The 9,835-nt window shown below is 41.0% G+C and overlaps 1 protein-coding gene across 1 annotated transcript; it reads right to left on the bottom strand.

The window, feature by feature from the left end:
• Window positions 1-426: 426 nt before the first annotated feature.
• si:rp71-68n21.9 (kelch-like protein 9) lies at window positions 427-9,553 on the bottom strand. Its single transcript, XM_026376110.1, has 11 exons — window positions 9,399-9,553; window positions 8,371-8,418; window positions 7,530-7,666; window positions 6,701-6,885; window positions 6,480-6,612; window positions 5,750-5,946; window positions 5,516-5,591; window positions 4,850-5,407; window positions 4,453-4,632; window positions 4,148-4,261; window positions 427-1,750 (listed from the first exon to the last, which is right to left on the bottom strand). Exons 2-11 carry the CDS (start codon window positions 8,373-8,375, stop codon window positions 1,254-1,256), a joined length of 2,082 nt encoding a protein of 693 aa, XP_026231895.1. The 5' UTR covers window positions 8,376-8,418; window positions 9,399-9,553; the 3' UTR covers window positions 427-1,253.
• Between the last annotated feature and the right edge of the window lie 282 nt (window positions 9,554-9,835).

Here is a 9,835-nt window from a genome sequence, read left to right as displayed (position 1 = left end):
CACTTATTATGACGTTTGGCAAGAGGGAATCATTGAGTGAAATATTAATAATAATGTTTGACATATGTCCAGGAAATTCACTCAAAATGAAAAATGTATTTCTCACTAGTTAGCTAATTAATTGTTTTTTGTGGAACTATGACTGTCATATTATTATGAAATGAGCAGTTTGTCGTTGCTGAGGTTTTATAGAAAACTTTGAGGGCTGATAGTCAACAGTTATAGTAGATTATTTACCAATGTCCAATGAAATTTCCCTTTTATGATACAGCCTACAATATACACTATAATGTTATTGCATGAATGAAACAGCCACAGTTAATATTACAGCCTACAGATCGAGTTCTTACTGTGTTATTAAAGACATTTGAATGACAATCAGCAACATTACATTCTGACCATTTTTAAATTGTTAATACATTTAAAATTACAATACCGCAGTACATCTTTTATAAGCTGCTGCAGCGGAGGACAAATGTGTCTCAATGGGAGCAAATGTTCTGAGATACAATCTAATTTCCTTCCTCCTCCTCCTTCTTGTATCAAATAATTAGAACAAAGTGCAAAAGCACGATAATAAATTCCTACAGTGTGGGTGTCTGAACTGAACTAAACTGTTTTCTTTCACACTATCCTACTGTGTTTTTGTACTAATAATACGTGAAGCTGCATCATAAATCTTTCAATAAACTGTAGGGATCAGGTATTTTGTCTATAAAATATGTTTTGCAAATACCAGAATCAGAAAAATCAGCTGTTGCGAGTTAAACGTCTTTTTAGAGGTTGTTCCTCATGTTGTACACAGTAAAACACAGATGAATCCCTCACACTGTGGCCTTTCGTTGATAAATTTCCTCTTTCTGTAATTTGTCAGATGAAAAGTGATCAAATACTTGGTGTTTATGTTCTACCCGTGAGAATAAGAGAGAGTCATGAAGAGAAAATTGAACGTTGAACGTCTAATTTGAGAGATGTGAGTGTTTCGTGTTTAGCTGCGGAGAGAAAATAAGCACGAGCAGCAGAGTGACATAACTGAGTAAGTGGAAAGACGGGAAGTGGCCCCAGAGATTGTGTTGGATAAGAAGATCTCTAATTATCAAACTACTCAGTGCTAATGTGGCATACTATAGCTCAGCTTCTTCTGCAGCCCACACTATTTCCTGTGTTGCTCTTGTTTTCACACAGCACTTTAACACAGGTAAGTTTCATCTTTCCAGTGTCATAGCTCAGAAACCCCCACGTGTGGAGCTCTCTCAGCTCTTAGCTGTTGGCAGAGGGCATTCCTGTATCTGGGCCTCATCCACTGACCCCTCTGGCAGATGAACCGTCATCGTACAGGCCCGAATCCCGCCGAGAGGCTCCAGCACGTTGAAAACTCTGTCCCACACATCCTGCTCTGGATCATATCGCTGCACAATCTCAACCATGCATCTGCTGTTCCAAGAATACCCTCCCACCACGTAGATCTGCCCGTTAAACACTGTCACACCAACGTCGCTCTGGCCCCGAGGCATTGGTGCCACCACAGTCCACTGGTCTGTCTCGGGGCTGTAGTATTCACAGCCCAGGACGTCGTCGTAGTCACTGCAGCCTCGGAAGTGATTCCCACCCATGACGTAGAGTCTGTCTCCCACAGTGCACATGCAGTGAAGGCCACGGAGCTCCGTCATGTCGGCCCGTCGACTCCATGTGTCTGCGACAGGATCGTAGCACCAAAGCTCCTTTTGGAAGGTGTCCCGGGTGATGCCACCTGTGTGACGTGGGAATAAAACACATATTAAAATGCCGGAAGTAAAATATTCCTGCATCAAAGACCATCCAGGCCCTAAAATGTGTTTGATTAAAAAGATGTGCTGTGTTTCAGCTATTTTCAGCTGATCAATAAATCAATTAGTAAAGAGCAAACATCGAGAAAATTTGCTAATTACAGGAGCACAGACAGTTGGAAAATCTTTGGGGATTCTGGAGTGACCAGAACAGAACAGCACTAAATAAACAACTGGTTCATTTATTATTTTAATTTGCATTTGAATCATAAAAACTATATTTAATTATTATTTTATGTATGTGTCCGTGGGCGAGTTTGAAGTCGTGGTCTGGTACTTTCCTCAAAACAATGTGACCAACACAGAACTTCCTGATTCTTTTGAACTTATCTCCTTATTTGAATGCTGGTTAATCACTTAGCTGCCCAACGTCTTTCGATAATTAACGAATAGTTTTGTCATTTCTGCTCCATGAACTACTTGTTTACGAAAACAATTTGAATAGAGAGCAAAGCAGACGTGTTCTTTCCAGTGTATATGTAGAAGAAATAGTGTTCACCTCTTGCTTTAGGTGTGAAAAAGGCTCAATATTTAATGTACAGATGCACATTTCATATAAAAGTTTGACATTATTCAGTCCAAATGGTTCAGAAATGTGGAGCCAATAATGAGTAGTTACTGAGAACTCATTAAGAAGTAAGATGTTTTAGTGTATTTCAGTGCCACCACAAATGTTCTCTAACTAATGAAATAACATCATACACTAAATTGCGACTTCCTATTAAAATACACTTCCTTCACAGCTGCACAGGTATAAAAATATCCAACCTCTGCCTCAGTTTACTAAGAATCGATCACTCGCTTCAGTTGTTTCATCTTTAAAGAGAAATACGAGAGTATAAGAGTCGATATCATGTCTCGGGTGATGAAGTGTATAAACTGCAAACAGTGTTGTGTTTCTTTTAATGAATGCAACTTAATTATTGTACTAAACTAGTACGTTGAGATTTGATACACTTTAAATCACATCTATTATATTAGAGATTTGAAACCCTGCAGCTTTTCCACAAACACTCTTTTACAGGAATGTAAACTCAGGACTGTCACACTCACACACTCTATCAGCCCTGTTTGCTCTGGTTCTGTTTACTTCTGGTCTCATACATTCATTCTCTGATCACTGCCATGCTTCCTGCCACCTGACCTGATTCTCGCTCCTACTCACCTGCAGTGCATCAGTTAATCGGTCGTCTGTGTGTTTATACCGTCCTGATTACACAGTTAAAATACTTCTGTTACAGGATTTCCATTCCAAACTGCTTCTGTCATGTGCAAGTTTGTGAAGCAGTTGTTTGTCTTAGTGTTGACATCAATACTTTAATGATCATCACTGTGTAATCTGAATCTTTGTCTTAACTACTGGTCCTGTGCAGAATATGGACAGACGTAATTCGTTCAAGCTCTTGTATCTTGATGATTTTTTGTGTTTAATTACATCATGCTGAGCCAGGGTTGCAATATAAAAACCATCTAGTGGAATCCACTGAGTACAGGATGTGTCCAGGTCCAGTATGTGCCGTATTCCTGTAAATGTTATTGTACATACAGCAGTTTAGAGTCATGGCCTTTAACTTTGTTGCACAGCGCTGTGGCTTCAACCACAAGCCTTGGTGTTTCCTGTCTCTCTCTGTCCTGCATGTGAAACTCATGGTTCCGCTCTCACTATGAGAAACCCGTTTCCTGTCCAAGGTTGCTAAGTGACGTACCTCACCCGAGGTGAAGATCAGCGTGTGGGAGTTTGCTGCAGCAAACAGGAAGTTGTTTTAAATGGGTCAGCCAAGCAAGTGAAACGTATTGTTACCATGAGATAAGCGTTGTCGAGATCTACTAAAAGAGGCTTGTATGTTAACAGATGTGCTGTGAGTCAGAAAGGACTGTTAATAGAAGGATGGTCAAGGTTTTGTGTCTTTTTCTTGTGCAGTGTTCTCCAGTGTTCAACAAGCAGTTCACCAGCTGAGCGCTCCTCGAAGCTTTTCTGCCTCTCCTGTGCTTTAAGTGTGTTTTTGTTTGAATTTTTATTACTATTATTTTTACACCACCCAAAATGATGCTGCAGGCTAAACTGTACACGGTGACAATGAATTAACTCTGACTTAGATCATAAAATTTACCTTTAAAGGTAACAAATGAAAATGAATGAAATTCCTCCTCCAACGTGACACTTTGCTAGAACCTAAATTTTACAATGGACACTCATTCTGGCTCATAAATTGATTGATTCCAGATGAATCTGCTTCATAGTGCAGATTTATGTTACAGCAACAAGGAAAAGACAATTAACGTAATTAAAAAAACACAACAAAGATAATCAACAGTTTTACCTGAGATGTACATGAGGTCCCCGTGAACTGTTCCAGCGTGTCCATAGTGAGGCTCCACCATGTTGGTCACAAACGTCCACTCGTTTTTCTTCAGGTTGTAGCACTCCACTGTGTCTGAAGTGATAGAGATGTTTGGGGTTGATTCTTACATATTGTTCATTTGTAATACACATGATACAGTAGCAGCTGCTCAGTAATGATTGTGTTGATATTAAATGTTGGCCTGCTACTTTAATGTAAGTTTATCTGCATTAGCAAAATACACTGAATCCGTTCAGCTGTAGTAAAGGCAGACAGCAGCTCACCAATCTCTCCTGAGGCATTCCTTCCTCCGACGGCAAAAAGTTTCCCCTTCAGAGCACTGAGGTGGAAGAAGGTCCTCTTCTCGTTGAGGGAAGCAATCTGAAGCCACTTGTCGAAGCGTGGGTCGTAGCGGTAGGCGCTGTCTATGGCTGTCTTACCTTTGGTGTCGTATGTGCTCTGGCCTGAGAAGACAACGAGGATCAGCATGTTTGTCTCAACATTTTCATAGTACTCATAGTATTTTATTACACATGTGACTTAATGGGAACATTTTTAGTTTTAAATTTAAGTTTCAGTTTTCAAACAGTGGAACTTTAGTTTCAGTGTGTCAGAGATTTTTTGTCAATTTCAATCATGATGAGTAAATGAACAAGAACTTCATGCAAGTGGTGCACTAACCTCCAACAATAAAGAGGAAGCCACCCAGGAGAGCCACCCCATGCTGGTAGCGTGGCACCTCCATGGGCTTCAGGGCCCTCCAATGCTCAGCCACTTCATCATACAGCCTCAGCTCCCGGCTCACCACCAGCTGCTGCCTCATCACACCACCGAGTGCCAGGATGTGAGTGGAGTCCGAGCGTATTTGGGTCCGCTCAGTTTGCAGGGACGGCTGCATGAAAGGCATCATCTGATAGTTGCTGGCCTCCAGCAGGAGGTTCACGCAGGCCGTGTCAGAGCGCATCAAGGATTCACCTTCGTCCTCTTCGTCCTGTGAGATCTGAATCAGCTCACTGGGGCTCATCAGTGGGAAACGAATGTGGCGCATTAAGGCATAAACCGATGAGTGACGTTTAGGAGCATCATGCTCCAGCCAGTCCCTGGCAATGTTGTAGAGGTCCAGCTCAGAGAAACCTTTCAGAGAGTTGCTGGCCAGAGCGTTGGCCATGGTGGTCTCAGAGAGCTGGAGGTAACGCTCACACTGCACCAGCTCTAAGAGGTTCTGGCTCACAAACTCACCTACGTTAGACAGAACAAAGAGGATCAGAATAGTCCAAATACTACAGTATTTACTTGCTACAGTATTTTTATCCTATACTGTATAAAGGATGTACTTTTCTTACTCACCTATGTTCAGCAGAACATCCTCTAGAAGCAAGTCTGTAGCGATGTGCTCCACCTCCACACAGTTATCAATAGTGATCTGCATTAAAGAACAACACAGAAAATCATGGATTACCTTCAGGTCCTATAGGCCTATAGGTCATTCACCAAGCAGTGAATGACCTATAGGCCTCCTGCCTACTTAAATATAATTACAACATTGATGCAGCTTTGCAAACTGAAGGAAAAGCCTCTCACCTCACTGCTCAGAAGCTGATTACAGAAGCTCAGCACAGGCATGACCTGCAAGAAGTTTGCAGCCTCCAGTGTATCCTGGAGATTACCCATGTCCAGGCTGACTTTGGATGTGTAGATGAAGTCTATAATGTTCTTTAACCCCAACGTAGTGACGCCATGCAGCTTGATCTCTCTCATCTCCTGCTCCCTCATGCCTCCTGGATGAGTACAGAGACAAGGACAAGGTCAAAGAATGACTTTGCATTATGTCTAAAGATTTATCTTGTGCAGACACAATTTAAAAGTGCACATTCAGCAAGTATAGTGAAGTCTGACTGCTCAGAGGACAAAAGGACAATAGAAGCACTGTAATTAATTATGCCGTGGATTATAAATGCTGTATTGAGGTGAAAGCTACAAATGAAGGAAGCTCACTGTAGAAGTAAGTCATGATGCAAAACATTCTTCCTCTTTTCCTTTAGTATTTGTAAAAATATGTTAATCTAAAAGGGAAATGACTGCACGTTAAAAACAATGATTTCGACGATCAGCATTCTGTTATTTAGGGCGTGTAAGTTTTATATTAAAGCTTTGAAAGGTCTTAAAAAACTTTCTGATACTGATCTAATGTTTTCTGTATAGTTAAATGGGTTTCTACTATAACTTACATAATAATTAAAGTCTGATTAGTCAAACAATGCAGCATTTTCCAAACCTGTGACCTCCGACTGCACTGGAGGAGACCCCTTACCTGTGAACATTGCCTTGAAATAGTCACTGCATGAAGCCATGATAACTCTGTGAACTGGGAACATCTTCTTGCTGTCTCCAGGAACCAAGATGACGTCACAGAGAGTCTCATCTGCCCGAAAAGTATCAAAACCCTTTGGAAAGAAAACAGTGTTTGTCATGAGTAGCTTGCTGTGGTGCATGTTACTGTGAACCCTTCAGAAAATAGTCACGACCACAAACCTGCAGCACAGCTGCTCCGTGCTCACTGCTACTGAACACCTTGGACAGTGGTCGTGGTGGCAGTTTGGGCTTTGTGGCTTTGTCTGGACGTTTCGGTGGCGTGTCCAAGCGTGGGGGGAGGGGTGTAGGAGCTGCAGCCGGGGGCGGAAGTGGAGGTGAAGCAGGAGCCACTGGAAGCCTGTCATCTATAGTGCCGTAGTCAAAGAGTGAAAAGATAATGAGAAACGAGTAAGTCCTGCCACCTTCAGCTCTCTGATGTCCCTGCTGTCGTGAGGTATATTCAGTGTGGGGACATCACAGAGTGACAGAGAGTGGTGGACAGTTTTGTTTACTTGCGTGGGCTTAATCGTCTCCAGCTTAACATCAATAAAACTAAAAAACCTGGACTAGGTAGTGGAGTCTCTTATCTCTATATTTGAAATGAGGTTGTTTCAGAGAACAGACACCTGGAGACTGGACTGTACAACAACCTCAACATGGATCCACAACAAGCCCAGAGCCGGCTGGATTTCTGTGGAGGCTCAGGTCCTTTAAGATCTACAACACCATGGTCCTCCCTCCTCTATAAGGGGGTGGAGAACTCTAACTGAACTTACAACTGCATCTTCACATCCTCAACACCTGTTCACTCCACCTTTTACTATGATAAACCTCTTTTATCCATATGTAGAGTTTCTCTGTCATGAGTGAGTGTTTGAGTTATTTTACATTTGTGTCGGTGTGGTGTGAATCTTGAACACATTAAATGAAGCCTGCATCACCACGTCCACTTTCTTGTATCAGTCTTTTCTTTAAAACTGAAAGCTGTGGAGAGCCAGTGAGGACTCACCTTGCGGAGCAGGATCAGGTCTTTCTGGCTGAGCTGGAGGCCTTGGCCTTGGCCTTGGTGGATCTCTGGACTGCCTGCTGCCCAGGCGGGACAGCCTGCGGCTCAGCCTCCCTGCCCCGCTGTCATCTCCATTTCCCCTGCAGAGGTGGTGCAAGACCAAACTGTGCTTATATGTTTAATTTGCAGCCTCCATTTAATTCGTGTTTTGGTCAAACCGAGATTAGAGGATACAGAGTTTGTCTCATAGAGTCGTGTCGGCATCCAAAACAGCTTCAGGCGTACGGACTGTTTGTGGCAGTTTCACACGCACCGTTTCTCAGCACTTCCTGTTAGTTGTGCATCACTTTCTTCAGTAGAGTTAGGAGATCTTAAAGCCTGATTAGCTCAAAGCCTAACTTTAACCATGTCAGATATTTGATTAACGGAGCTTGTTATCTGACTTCTTACCCACTCTACAGAAGTCTGTTTTTTGTTTTTGTTATTTTAGAGTCCTGTGATCTGAAAAAGAGGAAACTCCTTCCAACGAAGTCACTTCTCTACAAACAGTTTCCTGCCAAGTCACTTACATGCAATGTGGTATACAACTAATTAAACGTACACTAAACCAAGCACGGTGCTGCAGTTACGTATTTAAGGAAACAAAGACTTTTATTTATTTTGTGTTGTCTTGTTGCAAACGTCAATACTCAATTCTAGTAAACGATAATCATGACAACAATAACACCCTGAACAAATTTCTTTTGCTTATGTATTATACAAGGACATGAAATGTTGAAGTTCATGTGCAATATCAACAAGAGAAACATTGTAAAGTAAGTACTGAACCAAAACAACCATTTACCCCATGTCATTTTCCTCTTGAGGGCTGTTGTTTCGCTGGTGAGACTTCCTATGTGAAAACAAAGTAAGTAGTGTAAGAAGACAGACATGTATTTTTGGTTCTCCTTTGTATTTGAGTCTATAATCAGATTTTATCCACATTAATAAAAATAAACTTCTGTTCATTCTTATGTTACCTTGTCAAACAGCATTCATGTTTATTTACAGCTACGTTTTATTTACTGTACTCAAGGACAGTAAATAGTTCATTTTCCACACTTAATATATGTATATTAATATATATGAAACTGCTAGCAGCGTGCTTTTCTTTGCATAAAATCAACTGTGTTACAACCTACATGGTTGTTTGTGAGCACAACAATAAATAATTTATACTATACTAACTATATTTTCTCTTTGTTTCGTCACATTAAACTGTTGTTTGTCTGTAACTTCCACAAAGACATCATCTCCGTACTTGCAGCTGTGTTAGTTCACACACTTTACTACACTTACATATGTGTGGGTCAAGTGTGCAAATTACTACCATGTGTAGGTTTTTAGATGACTGACATCAGATTTTGGGTTTTTTTTTGCTCACTTCAGTTGAGTATGAGTTGAGATTATGAAGGTGAATTGATGGAAAATGAGAATTTAAAAGCAACTAATTGTGTTATAAACAACATAGTCTGAATCTTTAATGAAGACACTAGATAAAAGCTCTTTCTTGGTGTTGTAATGCTTTTTAACTCTGACTTCTTACCTCTCTAATTCATTCAAGACTCAGTTTAAAGAACTTAAAGTTGATCTTTGTTTCATTAGCTATTTTTAAAGTCATTGGGTGCCAGTGCTTAGTATCACCACCAGTTATTAAAAGTGAGTAAAGTGTGATACAGCGGTGTGACCTAAATCTACTTTTGTAGTGTATGACTGCACATGAATGTACACATATGAACCTGTGGTAGGTTTTTCTTGTCATCCATGCCTGCAGATGTTTGAAATGGAGCTGGATGTACTGTAAAACTACAGAAATGTCGTTGGGTGACCTACCTGGAAGAAAGCTTCCTCAGCAGACTGGACCCGAGGCCTCCCTCCAGCCTGTTAATCTAACTGACCAGAACTCCGAGAGGAACACTCAGCAGACTGTCTGCTGCACTGCCCCAGCTGTTTGGAGAACTGAAGCGTCTGAGTGAGCATCACCGTTTCAACGTTTCACTTAACCAAGACCTCAGCGACTTCCTGTGCTACTTCTCTTTCTGTCTTTACACATCTTCATGCACCCGCCACTGTGTCACACTTGTGATATGGTTAGTGAAATATGCAAGTTTCACAAACGGCTTTTAAGGTTTTGAAATTATGCAGTATGCAGTAAAAGAAGAAAATGAAATGTATTAAATTGTTATCATTCATTTATCATTCACTAACATTTTAATGGTTTTTTTAATGGTAACAATTTTTTATGTAATTTGCAGAATGAAAGTTGAAAG

The sequence above is a fragment of the Anabas testudineus genome, chromosome 21, assembly GCF_900324465.2.
Source record: "Anabas testudineus chromosome 21, fAnaTes1.2, whole genome shotgun sequence".
In the NCBI taxonomy this organism is placed as follows: Eukaryota; Metazoa; Chordata; class Actinopteri; order Anabantiformes; family Anabantidae; genus Anabas; species Anabas testudineus.
The sequence above is the reverse complement of the archived record's forward strand: the minus strand, read 5'-3'. Positions and strand labels throughout refer to the sequence as shown.